Source organism: Tiliqua scincoides, chromosome 8 (assembly GCF_035046505.1).
Source record: "Tiliqua scincoides isolate rTilSci1 chromosome 8, rTilSci1.hap2, whole genome shotgun sequence".
Taxonomy (NCBI): Eukaryota; Metazoa; Chordata; class Lepidosauria; order Squamata; family Scincidae; genus Tiliqua; species Tiliqua scincoides.
Genome location: NC_089828.1, coordinates 42,795,950 through 42,816,488, shown reverse-complemented (window position 1 = coordinate 42,816,488; position 20,539 = coordinate 42,795,950). Strand labels below are relative to the sequence as shown.

At 45.4% G+C, this 20,539-nt stretch overlaps 1 protein-coding gene across 1 annotated transcript; it reads right to left on the bottom strand.

Moving 5' to 3' along the window:
* Positions 1–346: 346 nt before the first annotated feature.
* LOC136659297 (occludin-like) lies at positions 347–14,459 on the bottom strand. Its single transcript, XM_066636431.1, has 7 exons — positions 13,773–14,459; positions 10,467–10,625; positions 5,971–6,122; positions 3,699–3,908; positions 2,919–3,090; positions 2,208–2,249; positions 347–448 (listed from the first exon to the last, which is right to left on the bottom strand). The coding sequence occupies exons 1-7, from the start codon at positions 14,457–14,459 to the stop codon at positions 347–349; spliced, it is 1,524 nt and encodes a 507-aa protein (XP_066492528.1).
* Between the last annotated feature and the right edge of the window lie 6,080 nt (positions 14,460–20,539).

The window sequence follows — 20,539 nt, the reverse complement described above, 5'->3', positions numbered from 1 at the left end:
CTTATCTGCAGGTTCGGGATCCACGGATTTGACTTAATGTGAGCCCTGACCCACATCTGGAAGGCCTCACTGAACCTCCCAGATGTATATGGAAATCTTCTGTGGACCTCCCCACCCATGGACCTTAATATCTGCTGGTGGTGGTGGGGGGGTTCCAGGGAATGAATCCCCAAGGATCAACCTGTATTTTCCAAAACTGGCAAGCAAACAAATAGTTGTCACTTCAGCAGATGCACAAAAATGAAAGTAGCCCTCCATATTTTGTCTGCTTTTGGTCAAGTCCTTGAGATAGAGGAGGAAGAAAATAGGAGCAGTCTTTCAGAGGGCCCAATGGCATCTGGCCAAGTCACCCTCTGTGCTTGTCATACTTGCTCACCATCCGCTTGATGTGAAACAGCTTGTTCCGCAAGGATTTGCTTTCCATTTTCTTGCTCTGATAGTCAGGAGTCTGTCAAGTTTTTCAAAGGGGAAGATGAATCCATTACAAAACTGTAGCACTATTTATTACAATCTTATTAATTGAGTGCCTTCAGGAATCAGCATGTCATTTTATTTTAAAATCTTTAAGGCCCTCAAAAATCTCCCCATTACACACAGGAAAAGATATCATCTGCTGCCAAAAGCCGATAGTAAATCCAGTTGAAATAATGGGGCTCATTTCCAAGTAAATGTGCTTATGATTGCAGCCCAATGCTATGCATTGTTTACTCAGAAGTAAGCTCCACTGAGCTGAAAGGGACATACCAAGGAAATACATGCAATGTTGGAGCCTGATCCTTTGGGATGAGTAGATTTTCCCCATTCTGTTCCAGAAGTTTGTTCTGCCCTGGGTTTCACTCTTTCTGAATTTCAGTTTAACAAGGAGGATATCTAATGTTAATTCTGGAATTGGGCATGTGAAGTTGCCTTATCTTTCAGTTCCTCCCTTAGGACATTTTGATTAATATGTAAAACCTGATGGGAAAGTTGCTGTAGAATTTATTTACTAGTTGCAGAGTGTTAGCACAGATGGAAGAAAATGTGGGAGAACTCCAAAGATGATAAAAGCTGTCAGACTGTGCAAAGCGGGCGAGAGTAAAGGTGGTAAGCATCTTTTTATACTAAATGAGGACCAGTGGTAGTTTTAAGCCCATTGGACCAATTGCTTCCAAGTAGCCCCACACCTAAGGAGGCCCCGTGCTAGGGTAATTAATGCAATTTATATTAAAAAGGTGCTTAGATCCATTTGGTCTGGTCTGTTAATTCACATGCACTTTTTAAGTGCACATTTTGATTGATTTCCATTCTACCATAACGTCTATCATAAATTTTATTTATAGAGCAACCTTGTTATCCAAGGGGGATCCGTTTCAGGACCCCCAATGGATATGCTAGTCTGCAGATATGCAGAATCTCAGAAGGCTTGCTGGCGGCCTCAGAGACACTTCCGGTTTGACAAGCAAACCACAAATGGCTTTCCCCCGCTATCTATGGCATCCACAGAATCCGTGGGGTTTGTACAGATACTGGGGATGTACAGCATATAAGATTCTACAGACCTTGGCTGTGAACCTGTGCCCTTGCAAAAAAAATTTACCCAGTGGGACCCCACAGCTCCTCAGGCCAGCCCTGACGAGGACCTTTCATTAAATCAGCCACAGAACTATGGACCAGTGGGATGTTGCAAAGCTGCACCTCCTGCCTCCCCCCAAGCAGACCATTTTGGCAGAGAGACAACCCAGCCTGCTCCTATCCATCAGCCGGGAAGGAGCAACTTGCAGCAAGTCTGCTTGGCTGCTTCTTGCCAGTGAAGAGCACTCATACTGTCAGTGGCCCAAGGACTGCAGCTGTAAAGGGGCCCACAAGAGGCAACTGTGCAAAAAGAAAGCTAGAAATTCTGTTACTGATGTTACTGTTACAGAGGCAAACTTTAAAAAAAGAAAAAAAGCCACCTGGCCATGATTTGTTACAGCAAGGTTGCTCTCATGTGACCTTTTCTCAGTGCAATAATAAACACACAGAACCAATTTGGGGGGGGGGGGGGGAAATGCTGAAAGAATTGCTGCCACTTTGAAAATAAGACCAGGTAATTCAGAACTCCAACCTCCATGGAAAAACTCAGGTGAATTTTGGAAAAGACCCTAGAGGTTATGGTGGCTTTGACTGCAGACCAGAGAGAAAAGCAACGTAGGATACTCATGACTAGCGCTGTAGAAGAGTGTACTCACGCGCTTTGAATCCTTCAGTCGGTTGTATTCTTCGGCTACCCCCTGTAGAAGAGAACATTAGAGGTAGAGGAGAAATATAGCCAGCATCAGGGTAAGCATTTCACGAGTCTTATTTGGAATTATGTGATTAACAAAGCAGAGTGGGGAAAATGGAGCCAGGAGCTTCCCAGCAGGCAATGGAAGCATTTCAAGATTCCTGGGGGCACTGAATTCCCTAGCTCAGCTAGTGCTAAGTGCTCTGGATAAGCAATGGGGGTGGGTGGGTTATAGAGGTTTAAAAGCACATAGGTATTAGCAGAAGCTGCAGCTGGTACAGAATGCGACGGCCTAGCTGGTCATGGATGCTTGGCAGGCCGATTCTGCCATGCCCTTGTTCTGGCAGCTACACTGGCTGTCCATTCCATTCTGAGCCCAATTCAAGGTGTTGGTGCCTCCCCCCCTAGTAAAAAGGATAAAAACAGAGACTTGAGCAGCTGGTAAGGTGAAATAGTTTTTTTTTCACCTAGTGTCATAAAGCTAGGTGGGTCCCAACAGAATGTCATTTTAAAAAGTGTGTCCTGGTGCTAAAAAGTCTGGGATCCACTGGCATGGACTGTCCTGGACTAGATGGACCAAAGACCTGGTACTTGGAAGACAGCAGCTCCAATGCGCGTTAGTCACAGCATGATCCTTTCAGAGATTCTTGATCCCTTCTTAGGACATGAGGCCTACCTGGTACTGCAGGCTGCCTTCTTGCAAGAGGTCCAGCTGTTTACTGAGCTGATTGATCTGGTCGTTGATACCGTCCATTTCTGCACACAGCTGTTTATAACGCTTGAGGTCGGTGTCAAACTCTTGTTTGTATTTCTGACGGACACCATCCGATGTGATTGGTGGGTATAAGCTGTGGGGGAGAAGGCGGAAATCCACGTTGGGAGTTTAAATTTGGCGGACAAACATCAGATTTCAGATGTTGCTTTAAAATAAGTTAAATACTAAAAAAGTTGCAAATGTGAGATGCAAAGATGTAAAATGAAGCTGCTAAAAGAAAGAACTGGCTCAATTACTGGGAGTGTGAGATTTAGAGAAACAGAATAACTGAGGTTTCTGAGGAGTTCTATATCTGCATAATATGAATTTTTCTTTACTATATTAAGATTTAGGGTTGTGTTTAAACCACTGAAAGGACAAATGTCTGACATGATTATATATCAAATGATTTTATTTATGTATTTACTGAAACTTGAATCTTTCTTGTTTGCTGTGCTACATAGTTTTCCATTTATAATTTCTAGTGAACTGTACGATTCAAGGAGAAATTTCTGGCTTGCATATTTGGGAACATCATATGGAATAGAACATGAGAAGAGAAGATTTTTCCAAGGAAAATCCTTCAACCACAATGTCTAATTTTCATGTTGGCCTCCCCATTTCTGTGTTCTCTTCCTCCGCCCTTGCCCCATGCCCTGTACAATATGGCATCACTTGCTCCCCTTCCTGATTCACACTCACCTGCTCCATTCATCCTGATCTCGCTCATCACTGGACTCTACAGCTGTGGTGTAATCAGTCTCATACTGGGATTCCTCGAACTCAGGGTTCCTCCTTCGCCTCCGTCCTCTGCGGGCAGACGACTTGTTTGGGCTCTCTCTGGCTTTCTCTTCCAAAGTGCTGGAACTGAAGGTTCGACTGGGCTGTTCAGGGGATGTGTGGACAGGTGTGCTGGGTGGGTGGGTCCAAATAACAATGTGTAAATTAGGTGTGTTGGAGGTCAGTAAGGAGGAGATATTTTGCCAGTCTAGAGCTTGGCTTTAGAACGAGATGAGACAAATTCATGGAAGAGGAGGAGGAGGAGGAAGTTGATCATAAGCCATGATAGGTAAGTGGAATCTCCATATTGAGAGGCTGTCTACCTCTGGACTCAGTTAATGAGGGAGAGCTGTTGTCTTCATAACCTACTGTGGGTTTTCACAAAGTACAGTCTGCCCCCAATATCCATGGATCCAGCATCCACGGATTTGACTCACCACCACCCCATGGATACTGGGAGAAAGTCATTTCTGGTTTGCTTCCACGGACCTCAGAAAGCCTCCTAGAAAGCCACTTCCAGCTTGCTAGTCAAAATGGAACTGGCTGGATTTGCAGATCCGTGAAGGGCCCTGGAATGGATCTCTCACAGATAAAAAGGGCTCACTGTAGCCTCAAAAAAGAGAAAATATAGATACACTGGAAAATTTTAGTTTATGAAACTTGTTGCCACCATGACATGGCCAGTGGCTGAAATGGTTTTGAAAGTGAATTGGACAAATCATGGAAAAGGAGAAGTCTGTCAATGTCTGAGGATCATTACTGCTACACATGGACTTCCATGTTCAGAAGCAGTGTAAACCTGAACCCGAATACCAGGAGAGCATGGAATGGGACTGTTGCTTTCAAGTGAGTTGCCAAAGATGGTTATTTTTGGAAACTGGATGATGGGCTTTTGGAAACTGGATGATCTTGTTGGTCCAGCAAGGTTACTGTTCTTATTACAAGGGGACTGGAAAAATTCATGGAAGTGTTTATCAATATCTACACGATAAGTAAATGGAGATTCTGGGTTTGGCAACCTTTGAATGCCAGTTACTGGACTAGGACGTCAGATGATGATGATAATAATAATAACCAGTATTTATATACCGCCTTTTTTGGTCATTGGATTACTCCTTTGGCTTTAATACAAGGCAGTTCACATAGACAGGCTTTCTCGAAATCCCCGAGGTGGTTTAGATAAGCTCTCTCTTTCCTGCTTGTGGAATTTGCATTGGTACATTTGGGTGACCATTGCGGCAAGTCGGGTGCTAGACTAGATGGGCCTTTGGTCTGATTCAGAAGGGCTCTTCTTCTTATGATCCCCTGGGAATTGTTACGAGATGCAAGAAGTTCAGTGAAATCATGAACTGAAGGTCTGTTTTAAGAAGGAGATTGACAGGCTGGATGGGTGGAGGGCAACCAAGAAGGGGAGGGGTCTGGAAACCACCGCTATATGCAGAATGGTTAAAAGAGCTTGGTATGTTTAGCCTAGAGAACAGAAAACTAAGGGGAGATACGACAGCCACCTTCAAATACCTGAGAGGCTGTCATGCAGAAGAAGGGGAGGACTTACTCTAAATGGCTCCTGAGAGCAGGACTAGAACACGGAGAAGTAGATTTTGGCTTTTACATGAGGAAGAATTTCTTAACTCTAATAGCTGTCTGGTCCTGAAACAGTCTGCCTCATTCAGTAGGGGGCTCTTCCTCACTGGAGATGTTCAAGCAGAGGCTGGATGGCTACCTGGCCGACCTGTGGGTCATGACACCAATGGGGTCACAAAGCCTCATTTAGGGGGTCACGGCAACCTTTCAAAGCCTATGCAAGAGAGGGCTTGGATCCAATCCAATAATAGAACTGCCTTATCAAAACAGAGTTCTTGATATAATCCTGCACAGCCTCTTCTTGCTGTCATACCCCGCAGCTCCAAAGGCCAGCCCTGCTCAGCCTGCTACCTCACAGGGTCGTTGTGAAGGCACAAGAGTTGGGGGAAAGGGGTGGGTGGAGGCGGGTGAATTGGGCCCTGGGAGGGGGGCCAGGATCAGCAGTGGGTCCCCAGTCGCATACTTTAGATGGGTGGTGGCACAGAAAAGGCTGAAGACCACTAGACTAGACTACACAGAGAGTTCCAAAGAGTTTGAAGTGGAACATTTAAAATTGCATTTCACCACATAAGTATACAATCTACATACTCAACAGGTTTGTCCTGCTCACCTGCTCTGGTTTTTGTTAGCGTAATAGCCATTCTCGGAGGCTCTGTAGTTGTAGGGGCTGGCTGCCATGCTGACAGGGCTTGTGGGCTTTTCTGAGTAAGCCAGGGTGGCAGTCTCGTCATGGATGCTAGCTCCATCGGCAACATTCTTGACCTGGAAAAGACCAGGAGACACGTGGTTGTTTTCAGCCTCATGGCAAACACTATTCTGGGTTACGAAAATAGACCAGGAGCAAAATGGGATCAAAGACTTATTCAAAATTGCTGTAGAAATAAGAAAACACTGGCTGTACCCCAGCACACGACTTGCCAGAAATCAGGCCCACAAAAGTAATTCATATGTTCATCATGTCATAAAGAGAGTCCTGCTAAATCAGAACAAAGTCTATTTAGGCCAACGTTCTGTTTAATCACATTTTTTCCTCCTCTGCTGCTGCTGCTCCAGTCAAAATCAGAGGCCTCCCAATTTCAGTTCCAATGATGAGAAACACTGTAGCTTCTCGCTGGTGCCTCTGCACTGATAGCCTGTCCTTGAGGTGTCTGCAACAGAGCTCTGACTCCTGTGTGGTGTCCTGGCCCCTTGACCACCTCCCAGTTTCTACTCCAGTTACGAAACAAAGCACAGGATGTCCTAATGTGCTTTTTCTCTGGCCACTGAGGGGATCCCAGCAGCCCCTTTTGTCAAACACTTAATGAGGCTGAAAAAGATGACACATGGCCAAAAGTTGGACTTGAGATGAACAGGTGTCACAGAGGGAGACGAACAGAATAGAAGAAGCAGGGACTCTTCTCAGGAATGTGAGATGATCTGTTCTTGCAAGGCTTTGGTAGTGAAAACAAGATTCATGTCTGTACCCAGGCACCTATTAGTATTAGTATTGGCAACCTTCAGTCTCGAAAGACTATGGTATCGCGCTCTGAAAGGTGGTTCTGGCACAGCGTCTAGTGTGGCTGAAAAGGCCAATCCGGGAGTGACAATCCCTTCCACACCGGGAGCAAGTGCAGTCTGTCCCTGGTCTGTCTCCCTGGCTATGGGCCTTCCTTCTTTGCCTCTTAGCCTCAGACTGTTGGCAAAGTGTCTCTTCAAACTGGGAAAGGCCATGCTGCACAGCCTGCCTCCAAGCGGGACGCTCAGAGGCCAGGGTTTCCCACTTGTTGAGGTCCATCCCTAAGGCCTTCAGATCCCTCTTGCAGATGTCCTTGTATCGCAGCTGTGGTCTACCTGTAGGGCGCTTTCCTTGCACGAGTTCTCCATAGAGGAGATCCTTTGGGATCCGGCCATCATCCATTCTCACAACATGACCGAGCCAACGCAGGCGTCTCTGTTTCAGCAGTGAATACATGCTAGGGATTCCAGCACGTTCCAGGACTGTGTTGTTTGGAACTTTGTCCTGCCAGGTGATGCCGAGGATGCGTCGGAGGCAGCGCATGTGGAAAGCGCTCAGTTTCCTCTCCTGTTGTGAGCGAAGAGTCCATGACTCGCTGCAGTACAGAAGTGTACTCAGGACGCAAGCTCTGTAGACCTGGATCTTGGTATGTTCCGTCAGCTTCTTGTTGGACCAGACTCTCTTTGTGAGTCTGGAAAACGTGGTAGCTGCTTTACCGATGCTTTACCAAGCGCACCCAGGCACGAACTGATTACAATTAGACTGCACGCTCTGCCACACATAGAAAGGCCATTGCTGATCTGGGGCGGGGGGTCCAATTCAGTCTATGCAGTGCTGATGCAAGGTTGCTGGAGGCCTCCCATAGTGCCTACCTGCTTGTTCCCCGATGGCATCTTGGATGCTACCAGTGCCAGGAGCATTTGAGGGTTTTGGGCAGGGGTTCTCCAAGTGTGTGTTGCAGCACCTTAGGGAATTGTGGCACACTCACAGGGACCCCACAGAATGTCCCCAGGGGACCCTCCTACCTGCAGTCCCAGGTGCTGCCATTTTGGGCACACCTGAAATTTGGGCACAACCATCTTGTGAGATTTTGCAAGATCCAAGATGGCAGTGCCTGGTTGAGCCAGGAAGAAAAGGTTGCAGGGGCACTGTGACCCTGATAAGTTTGGGAATGACTGGTTTATGGACTGGCCCAGTCAGGTAGGCCCTCTGATTGGCTTTTGATCTGACCTGGCTAACCCGATGCCACCCTCGAGTCTATGGTTCAGTCTTGCTGAGGCTGACATTCTTATATTGTTTTCTTCATATAACACAGAATTAAACTTCATGGGATTAATTTATGGGGCTTTCTCTATGCAAAGCTCACTAGGCCTCAAACCCTTCCCCTACATAAACCTTTGTTAAATACTCCTGACTCTGCAGTCTGTATTGAAAAAAAAGAGAGAAATTCCTTAGTAGAGCAGATCAAGATCCATTGTGCAAAAAAAAAAAAAAAATTCCCAACAGTGTTCCATAATTTATTGGAAGCATTTGGGTACACATAGAGGCAAACCCTCCTCGTTCTGGGCCTGTCAAAAGTTTCCAGGATACATGATTCTACACTAAGAGTACTGTGTGGCATCAATTCGATATCAGCTGGTATCAATTTGGGACTTGCCTAAGTAGTTAATCATTGATGTAACCGAAACATAACCATATCATAAGCAAACAACAGAGAGAAACCTCTCTTTCACACACATGCATTTCCTCCCTGGTGTAGGTTGGCCCATCAGATCCTGCATTTGAAAAGCAGATTTGTGTATTTATTTTTCCTACTACCCCAGATAGCAAGAGCCAGTTCATGACTCATTTAGAAGGACAAAAACAAGAGAAACCCAAGCGCTGGGCTCCAAGAGCCAGTTCAGAAGCTGCCCATTAGGTTCTGGAAGCTGGAATCCTTGGTCAGAACATAAGAAGAGCTCTGCTGGATCAGGCCAAAGGCTCATCTAGTCCAGCTTCCTGTATCACGCAGTGGCCCACCAAATGCTTCAGGGAGCACACAAGACAACAAGACTGTGTCCTGGTGTCCTCCCCTGCATCTGGCAAACTGAGGCAGCCTACCTCTAAAACCAAGAGGTTGCACATACCTACCGTGACTTGTAGGAAGAGAAAAGTGTTAAAAGTGTGCCTCTAAATTATTAAGAATATTTATACATATACTGTTTCTTGAAAAGTGGTATTCGTATAAATATTTCTTAATAAGAGTAGTTCACAAAGCAGTCTACCTAGTAAAATAAATTAAGTGCAGGCAGACATTTCCTTCCCTTATGAGGACATTTTTACTCCTTACAAAGCACAAGAGGCACACATTATAGAAGTACATTGTGTACCTTCAGTGATAACCTTTGAAGGACGCACAAAGTAACTGAAACATTAATCGCTTCTGTGCTAGGGTCCTTTGAGACTGCTGGGCATCGTTTTTCCTTAATTTGCTAGAAGTAGAATATAAATAGAGGTTCAATATAATAAAATGCCATTGCATTATCTTTTAAAGCTGGATAGCAGTCATCATCCTTCTGTGATATTTACTTGCAAGGAAGTTCAATTCAGCAAAGGTCCTTTCCAGTGCTAATTAAAAATTTCCTGATTGCAGGTGCTGCAGTCAGAACTCTCATTATTGATTTTGTTTTAAAGGTAAATAGCTGTTAAAATCAAGCATCATCAAGCATCAACATCATTTGCAAACACCATGCCAGGTAATGAACCAACTAGTGCAGCCAGACTGCAGTGGTAAACTTGTACTTGCCTATCTGTCAGATATCTTGCAATGGCACAACAACCCTGCTGGGAGAAGATGGTTGGTAACCAACCAACCAGCAGATGCTGCTTTATCACTTATTTAGTTCATTAAAAACTTTGAATGGATCACCTTTGTTGTTGTCTTGTTAGAGAGAATACAGGCGTGCGCTGCTTAACAACCATTTGCTTAACAACAGACCGCATGTATGACGGTGGTCAAAGTACATTAAAGATGCTCTTAATGAGGCAATCACTTCTCCCATAGCCTGCAGCAGAATGTGTTTACATAACAGAGAGGCTCTTAATGCAAAGAAGAGGCAATTGGTCTCCAGTAGCCTGTGCAGCCAGCTAGTGCCTTGCAGGGAGTGTCTGTTTACACAACAAAGGCAATAGATTGGACTGAATGTTCACTTAATGACCTAATTGCATAACAACAGGGATAAGAGAACATATTCTTGTCGTTAAGTGCCGCACAACTATATGGAAGTATTCCAGGCAGAGAATTATGATGGGAAGGGGCTGAAAGGGGGACAAGGAATGAAGGAAGGTAGATAAAGAAGTGATAGGAGGACAGCAAGGGAAATAGTGAATAGATAGGAGAAAAGGACAGTCTCCTATATATTTCTCCACATGCTCAACTACCAGAAAGGTAATTGAGAATTGGGAAAGCGTGGGAAGCTGAATTTCATATATAATTTTGAATTAACCCAGTCTGGTCTCTAGCCTCAGTTGTTTAAAACCCAATCCTGAACCAGCACAAAAAAAGGAGGAAGGATTGTACATGGTGGGAAACAGCACAAGTACCTGGAAGAATCACAAGACTATCCACTCACCCATTCCTCCACATTGGGCCCCTCCTGGAACGCTAGCGGTTTCTCCCAATAAATATTGGACTTTCCATACATCCAGATCTTTTGGCGTGTCTTGTGGGCAAAGAAGCAAATGACACAAAGGAGAATAACAAGCAGGAAACCACAGACAATGGCGATTGCCTGCAGAGGGGAAAAGAAAGAGGTTCACCGTTAGCCACTTCCACCTCCTGCATCATTCAATGATGAGATTTAAAGTTTGCAAGTAGCATCCTTCAGCCATCCCTTAGATCACCCTGCCACAGGAGTAATTACAATTTTGAAGGAAGGTGCCTTTCTATCCTTGCATCAAAAGTTTGAAACCTCATCAAAGTTATATTCTTCCCCTCCCGCACAACCCCTGACTGCACAGCCTTATCCAACTGAGCCAAGTTTTTCAGTATTCAAACCCTGGATTCAATGCCAGGCCCAGACACAACAAAACTAGGGGTATCTCTGAACACCCAAAAGGGATATCATTCTCTTTGACACGTGCACACAATCAGTTGAGACACATCCGAGAAAAAGAATTTTGCATGCATTAACACCAGGACCAATGGATGAATCAGGGCCCTGTGAGTATGCAAGATCCTCCATGGCATATCTCCCCCTCCTCCATGTTGTAGGGCACAGGCCAGAGGGCTGGCAGGGGCAGTTCCTCCTCCCACCCTCAGAGTTACCTGGGAGTAATTGGCAGGTGGGGATAAAGGAGGAAGTGCTTATGTGAGACTTGCACGGGCAATTTCTCTTACCTCCTTGGAACAAACTCATTGGCTGCTGCACAAGCCATGGCAGCACAGATTTATAGCACAATCTTATGCATGTCTACTCAGAAGTAAGTTCCATTGTATTCAATGGCACTTACTTTCAGGATAATATGTATAGGACTGCAGCCTTCGGGCCCAATCCTATCCAACTTTCCAGCATCGGTGCCACCACAATGTAGCTCCAAGGTAAGGGAACAAATGTGCCAATACCTTGAGGCGGCCTCTGTGACTGCCTTCCCTACAAAGGATCCCCATTGGCACAATCCCCATTGGCACAGCAGCACTGGCACTGGAAAATTGGATAGGATTGGGCCCTTAGACTGCTAAGAAACTTGAGTCATGCAGTGACTCTATATTTTCTTATGTTTGTGTGATTTGGAGTTGCATATAGAGATAAACTATAGAGTCACTCACTGCTTGCATGACCCTCTTTCCTTAAGAGACTAGTTTGACGTGGTAATGACTTGTGTGGCAATTCCCTGAGTGGTTCTATACCTGTCTAATAGCCTCATGTGCGAATGGGAGTCTTGGGCCATGCCCAACAAGGCCTCATGTGTTGCACCATCCCAGATAAATGTATGAAATAGCTTCTTTGAATGGGTTGGGTGAGCCAATGGTACCCATTCCGCCACCCCAGAAATCCATGCTTAATTCCATTTGCTGTGCTGGTGATCCTGAATCTCACAGCCCTAGGTTATGAAATTCACTTCCACCAGCTCATAATCCGGGGCAGTGTTCAGACCATCAAAAACAGTTGTTGTTTGCAGTGGCATAGCTAGAGGGGGTGCAAAGCACTAAGTTTTGCAGAAAGCCTCACCACAGCATGCAAGTGGTCCCTCCCCCTCTCTTCAGAGCCATTCTGGGTGGTGGGAATAAAATGGAAGTGTTCACCTCCATTTTGCTCCACCACCCTGAATGGCTCCAAAGGGGAAGGGTTGCATGCACACTGTGGCGAGGCTCCCTGCAAAACTTAGTGCTTTGCACCCCCTCTAGCTATGCCACTGGCTGTTTTTGTTGTGCCCTTGTTTTTAAGAATTGGCATTTAACGTCCAAACATTATTTCTTGATTTTCTGTGTGTGTCCAGGATTTCATGTACCAATAACTATGCCCCAGAGTAAATAATGCAACAGGGTAAATATATTAATCTTATCTGCCCAACTGGGCAATTCCAAGGTGTGCCACCCTCCTTTAATGTGCGCTAATTGTTTTCTCTTCGGTATTGGTTTCTTTGATAGGGGCATGACTCATTCTATTGATGGCATTTGGTGCATAATAGCAAAACTGAGTAATAGGTAAATTGCAGGAACTTCAGGCAGAACACAAAGCAACAGTAAGTTCCCCAAATCCCACCAAGTGACTTTTTGTAACGTGATTAGTAAAAATGTTTGGAGCTGGTGTGCCAATAAGTTAGATTTGACCTGATAACCTGAAGGATGACCTGAAGTTCAAATTTCTTAAAGGTGGGTAGCATACAAGGTTGTTGGTTTTCCTGAGGCCGGGTCTCTGAAACGTGTCTGAGTTTTAAGGTGTGGTTGCTGTTAGAGAATGGAGAAGACCTGGGGAAAGGATAATATCTTGAGAGTCAGGGGTTAGGCAAGGGTGGCTCAGTGCAGACTGATAAACATGGGGTAGAGAGCCAGGATGGCACAATGGTTCGTGAGTTGGAACCAAAACATCCAGGTTTGAATCCCTACTCAGCCATGAAGCTTCCTGGTGTTACCTTGGGCAAGTCACCATCTCTCAGCTTCACCACCCTCCTAGGGTTGTCATGAGGACAAAAGGAGGGGTGGAACCACCCTGAGCTCCTTGGAGGAAGCGTGGCATAAAAATGTTAAAAATAAATAAATAAGGGTGTTGGACCCTTTACTTATTTTGTTTTCCCTTCAAAATGACCTTCTCCCCAAAGTGGCTATTTGGGGTCCAGTAGCGAAGAGGAGTTTCAGCAGAAGAATGATGTGGTTTATCCAATCTCTATGCCACCGCCCTGATCTGGATTGGCTCTCAGCATGGCTGCTACTTTGCTACTCTAACCAGGTTCCTAACTAGACAATGATTCACTGAATGTCACACCCAGGTTAGTCTTTATTGAATTCACAGGAAGTGAATTCACTGGAAGTGAACATTCACTTAAGTGTAACATATAGCAGAATAAATGTGCAAGAGTTAACTGGAGTACTATTTTCTTATTTTCATTTAAATTGGTTCTTTATCCCCTCCTCTTTATGCTGTGCTTGGGCTCTAAGCAGCCAGTGGAAAAGTGAAAGCTCAGGATCATGTCCCCAGTAAGCCAACATGCTGCTAAAATTTCTCTGCACCTCTTCCAAATGTGTGGGCAATATCACTGCCTTAGTTATGGCAAACACCCTGAGGATTTCAACACCCTGGTCTAGGTTGCATCTGTGGTTGAGATGGACCCTACTACCCTCCCTGTATCCTCAGCGAGCCTAATGAGAGACCCTCCCTCCCAAATGGACCCATGACTGGAAACAAAAGACCACAGAGAAGACAATTGACAGTTCCTACCTCTTGGGGGTCAACTATGCAGTAGTGGTACAGGTACTGGTTGACATAGGTTCCAGATGAGTAAATCTGGTTGCACATGGTCAGCATAGGGTTGTAATAGTAGCTGCTTGACATCTGTGCCCGTGGGTTGACGCCCATGATGTAGACGATGGATGCAATCAGCATGATGAAGGCCAAGAGAGCACACAAAATGATGACAACCAAGTAGAACCTTCTGGAGCGGGAACCACTGGACTTGGTGAGGCTGGTGATGACCAGGGCCAGAAGGGCGATTAAGCACAGAACCGACATGGCAATCATGAAGCTGTTTGCAGCCCGGGGGTTGGTCACACCTCCATAGTAGCCCCCATAACCACCATAGCCCCCATAGTAGCCCATGCCTCCTCCGTACCCACTTCCATAGTAGCCACCCATTGTGCCACCATAAAGACCACCACCGTAGCCATAACCGTATTCCCAGGCTAGGGTGGAGGCCACGCAGGCAAAGATGGCAATGCACAGAACGATCCCTGTGGCTTCCAGGATCCTCACCACACCGGGAGGAGAGTTCCATTTGTAGAAATACTGGGGTACATCTTCTGCATAGTAGGAGCCAGGGGGAGGTGAGTGGATGTTGTACCCATAGTTCTCTCCAGGAGGGCCATATTCAGCTGTGGGGCTGGCATACTGCTTCTTGCTGCTATACATGCTTCAGAAAATTTGATGCTCAACTGGGGAGCTCATCTATCTCCAGAAATATCCTTAATGATGACATGTAGAGAAAAACACAAAGCAGCATGTTAAACTGTTATGACATTTTCTATAGGTGGAGCAGGCTTGCATTCTGGGACTGCTCCTTGATTTAGTGCTGGTGGCCTCAGTGATGAGGAGCACCTTTATCAGCTTTGGGTGGTTTGCCAGCTGTGGCCTTTTCTGGAGAGGTCTGATCTCTCCAGTTATCTTGCCACCTCCATGTTGCACTAATATAGAATACAGCAAGTCCTCACTTAAAGTTGTTTCTTTTTAAGATGTTTATTTATAACATTGCTGAGGAAAAAATTGATTCCCAGCCCCGGCCACTGTCTGTGTGGAGTTTGCATGTTCTCCTCAGGTCTCCAAGGGTTTTCCCTGGCCCAGAAAGCTCACATTTATTTTTATGTTTAATATTAGAAGCATTTTGGGTCTCTATTTAGAAGTTTGGTGATGTTTTTGTGATCAGAAATATGCTGTAGGAACTTAACTCTTTTTTTATGTATATCAATTAGCCCACAGTAAAACTGGCTGGGCTGGAGTAAATCCATGAATATGGGGAGAGCCTGCAAACTCCACACAGGCACTGGCTGCGGGCCAGGAATCAATTTTTTTTCTCACCAACTTAGGGCGCAATCCTGAGGTAGACTTGGGCCAGCACAAGTCCCTTACACCGGTCCGGGAGTGTCGCAAATGTGCAGTAAAGCACATTTGCGTCGACCTGGGAGCCAGAGAGGCTAGCGCAAAGAGTTGTGTTGGCCTCCCCTGGTGGCCTTCCCCTGGTGGGGTAAGTTTGTGTTGGCTAAGCTTGGCCAACACAGGGATCGGGGGGGGGGGCATAGGAAGGGCAGGTAGGAGGCGGAAGGGAGGCGTTTTGGAGCAGGGGGAGGGCATTCCTGGGGTGGGGTGCAGAGAGCAGGAGGTGATCCAGCAGTTATGCTGGATCCTGACCCAATTTCTGAGTGGTGCGGAGTGGCCCCTGTTTTCTCCATTCTACTTGGATCTGCGCCACCTTATCAGGTAGCACAGATCCAAGTAGACCCATTGGGGTTACTGCAGCACAACATGGGGTAAGGGGAAAGTTTTCCCATTGCCTCAGGCTGCACCAAACTTGTGCTGCCTTCAGCGCAGGCCCACTGGCCTGCCTGCTCCAGTGCAAGTTAGGATTGGGCTGCCTGTAGTGTAGTTAGAAAGGGTGCAGAGCACGAAGTTTTGCAGGCGTCTGGATGTGCCATGCAAGCAGCCCCTTCCCCTCCCCTTCAGAGCCATTCTGGGCAGTGGGAGCAAAACAGAGGTGGGGGAGGGCTGATTGCACGGCATGTTCACACGCCTGCAAAACTTAATGCTTTGCACCCCCTCTAGATATGCCACTGAATCAACTTTATAATGAAACTTTAACAAAACGACTTGCAAGTGAGGACTTGCTGTATGTTGGACATCCACTACAGCTAAGGCCTTCTTGGTGGTGGAACTTTCCCTATAGAATTCCCTCCTGGGAAAGGCCCTGTTACTACTGCCCACCATATTCTCCTTCAGATACCGTACAAAAGGTTGCCTTTTCATTCTGGTTTTGTTTTTTTTAAATGATCGTTGGTTGTGGCTGGGTGACACCATGGCTTTTGTTTTTGTGAACTGGAGTTGTTCAAGCTGCCTTTTTTGTGTACAGTTTTGTTGTATTTTTTTTATGATCAATAGTATGCTACTCAGAGTTGCCTACTGATGACAAGATAGGCAGGGTAAAAATGATTTACATAATATTTTAATCTGTTACTTATTTAGGAAATAAATAAATGTTTGTTGTGTTCCAAACAACACAGTCCTGGAACATGCTGGAATCCCTAGCATGTATGCACTGCTGAAACAGAGACGCCTGCGTTGGCTCGGTCATGTTGTGAGAATGGATGATGGCCGGATCCCAAAGGATCTCCTCTATGGAGAACTCGTGCAAGGAAAGCGCTCTACAGGTAGACCACAGCTGCGATACAAGGACATCTGCAAGAGGGATCTGAAGGCCTTAGGAGTGGACCTCAACAAGTGGGAAACCCTGGCCTCTGAGCGTCCCGCTTGGAGGCAGGCTGTGCAGCATGGCCTTTCCCAGTTTGAAGAGACACTTGGCCAACAGTCTGAGGCTAAGAGGCAAAGAAGGAAGGCCCATAGCCAGGGAGACAGACCAGGGACAGACTGCACTTGCTCCCAGTGTGGAAGGGATTGTCACTCCCAAATCGGCCTTTTCAGCCACACTAGACGCTGTTCCAGAACCACCTTTCAGAGCGCGATACCATAGTCTTTCGAGACTGAAGGTTGCCAACAAAGATATTTAGGAAGCAATTTCAATTTTGTTACTGTGTTAGGATAGTCTCTACTTTGTTTATAATTGTATAATTTACAGTCCTATTATTGCATAATTGGATATTGTACTATCCAATTATTAAATTTTTAATGCTTTTGAATAGGAAGGTTCTATTTACAGTAGTTGCCACTAATTCCTTGAATAGATATTTCCTCCTCCATGATTTTGTTCTAATCTTCTTATTTTAATAATGCAAGTCAGGCTAGATTAGACCAAAGATCTGTCTAGTCCAGTTTCTTTTCCCCACAATGGTCAAACTGATATCTCCAAGAAACCCACAACGAGGGTGTGAAGGTATTGATTCTGCCCCTTTGCTGGTTCTCTGCATTCTCTATTAGGATAGTCACTCTCTGAACATGGAAGCTCCATCTAGTGATCATGTTTATTTGTTGTTGTTAGATCAATCCTCCATGTGCTTTTTCTAATCCCCTTTAAATAAGAATACAAGAACCTTGCTGGATCAGACCAAGGGTCTATCTAGTATCCTGCAACCAACAATGGCAAACCCAGTGCTTCTTGGAAGCTCACAAATAATGAATGAACTCAAAAGCCCATCTTCCCTGCTGCCCCATAAGAACTAGTATTGAGTGGCACATGGCCCCTGATATTTTTTTGGCAAGCGGAGGTATTTACTGCTCACAGAACTCTCACCCATCCTGGAAATTGTGTCCACCTAGGGCTGGCTTTAAGCCAATAGGACCAGTTGCTGATTGGGCCCTGCACCTAAAGGAGCCCCTCACTCCTGTAAATTACTCAGTCATGTCAAATACACACAACAACACATTGCAACTGACATCTAACACCACACTGCAGCAACCATCGAGAACAACAACCATTTTAATTTCCTCCTAAATTCTTAAGAAGTCAGTAGAGTTTGTTTATACTGTTTATATTCTGAAAATTTTTACTGTACTTGAATTACATAATATGTTAATTAATTATAGAACATATGATAGAATATGTTAATTTAGGGCGCAATCCTAACCCCTTATGTCAGTGCTTTCCAGCACGGGCCTAGCGGTGCCAATGGGGCATTGTGCTGCACCCTGCAGTTGGGTGTCACTCACGGAGGCCTCCTCAGAGTAAGGGAATGTTTGTTCCCTTACCTCAGAGCTGCATTGCCCTTATGTCAGTGCTGGAAAGCACTGACATAAGGGGTTAGGATTGCACCCTTAGAGAAATAAAAAATTTTTTCTCCAAAAAAAGTTAAAAAGACAAATATGTAACTATTTACTTATCAAAGGTAATCTATACATTTTGTTTGTTTACTTGTAGGCTTTGATGTAGGCATTAAAATGTGCTAAGATCTATTTGGTCCATTAACTCACATGCGCGTTTTAGGCACACATTTCAGTTGCTTTCCATCCTGCCACAGAAATATAAATCTATAATAAATATAAATCTTTTACTTCTATTTCTTCTACAGACCTCGGCTGTGAACATGGGAACCTGCAAAAAATGTTTCCAATTGGGCCCTGCAACTCCCAAGGTCAACCCTGCCCCCTCACCAATTCCTCAAACTCAGACAGTTACAACACAGGATACATCACACCCCCTGGCAGCCCCCAGAGATTTTCATCAAAATGCCCAGTTCTCAAGCCCAGTTCTCTTCTGGTTCAGGACCCTGTGCATACATTGTTACCACATGCTCCAAACCAAACATAGAGCACTGCTGCTCCTATGGAACTTTCAGAGATCCCAGGGGTCTTTTGGACTCTTACCTGCGCACTGTCCAGTTGCTGTGAGGTTCCCACACAGATAAAGCAGCAAAGGCGTGAAGGATCAGCCGACAAATTCCTCTCACAAATTTGTAGCTCTCTCTCTCTCTCTGTGTGAGTGTATTTCAAGGTTGTTCCTGGAAGACACAAAACAAGGCGCACAAGTCCAGCCAGCCTCTCGCCTTTCACCTGATAAATAATTCTGTTGTGTTTTTTTTTTCTCCTCATGCAGCTGGCAAGAAGCCAGCTTTGAATAGCACACGGCTTCCTCCCCATTGAGTAGGCCTTTGGACACCTCCCCCACAACCAGCTCACACATTAAAAGCAGGTTCCTTTCCTTTCACTGCTGAGAAAAGCAAAACCAAAAATGTGTCCAGGTCTGGAACCTTAGATCGGTCAATTCCTCGACAAAAAAGCATGAGCTGATTAATTTACTGGAGGACACTTTTAAACGGTGAGGCTGGTGTCTTAAAAGGCAAATGGGTTTGTTTTATTGAAGAACATATGAAGAACCTTGCTGGAGCAGATAAAGTTGGGCTCATATAGTCTAGTGTCCAGGAGTGGCCAGCCATGTGCCTCTACAAAGGAGGACATGAAGACAACTGCCTCCCTTGTTTGCTCCCACAGCATCTGTGGGTCAGAGATACATTGTTTCTGAACATGGAGACCCATATAGCTATTCTTGCTAATAACTGCAGATAGAATTTAAGTAGCCCTGCAGGATCAGAACAAGCAACCATATCAACTTCCTGCGTCTCACAGCAGCCAGGCAGATGCCCTGACAGGAAACCCATAAATAAGACATGATGACAACAACCTGAACCTTGTATGTTCCTAAGCAACTGGTATTTAGCGGTACACTGCCTCTGAACATGGAAGTTCCATTTAGTTATCAAAGCTAATGCACACAAGGGGCTTTTTCGGCATAAGAAAAGCCCTGCTGAATTAGACCAAAAATCCACCTAGTCCAGCCTACTCAGTTTTTAGGTCAACCAAATGCAAGGCATGATAGCCATAGCCCTCTCCTGTTTTGATGCTAGCAACATTTAAGCCAGTGGACATCAAGGGACACTGAGCTCTACTACAAAGGAAATTACCTGGGGCAGATGCCCCTCAGGCTCCATCCTAGTTAACCCAGTTTTGTCCTTCCCACAGGTGTACACATTTGGTCCCTATTGCATATATGCAACTTTGGGCAGAAATGGTTTAAGCCCACATCAGCTAAATATGGTTTGATAGGTTAATAGTCCTGGATATTCTCTCCCCAACCTGCTCTCTCACTCCCACACATAGTAAGTTCTCTTTTCCTTGCCAGCTTGGGTTCCCTTCCCCCACTTTGGGTTGAGAAGTCAGTTTGAAACCAGCAACAAACATTTCTTTAACTGGCCCTTTCAAGAACAGGCAGAGCAGCAGGGAGCAATTGAGAAACAATGGCTACTTTTCTCAGATCTGAAACATTCCGGCTAACTCCTTTACGCAAAGAACACATCAAGTTCTCTTCCGGCTTGGCCATTTACCAAAGTCCTTGGGGTTGCATGCTTTTCTTTGTGTGGACTGCATTTTAAGGCTTTGGCATAATTATAGTTCAATTTGGAATTTTCATTTCTCTTTCTGAACTGCGTGACTTGACAGTCATCGTCGGAAAAATCAAAAGGCGAGATCATGCTTTGAAAAGCACGTTGTTCAGAGAGTGGTAGTCTGTACCTGATGAATTTCTGCCTGTCACACCACCCCATCAAGCAGGGGCTTTTGGAATATGGGGCACCATGTTGTTCTCCGCTTATCGGTGTTGTGAAGGCTGTTGTGAAGACTGTCACCAGAAAGGGGTAGAGTCGAGTTGTTCTGTGGATGTGGAGTTTTTAATGCAGAATCCTGGGAGGGGATCTAAGAGATCTTAAGGTTGGCAAATATGGAGGAAGATAGGCTGGCTTCTTTGTAATGGTATAGCAGAAAGCAGGTGGAGCCATTTC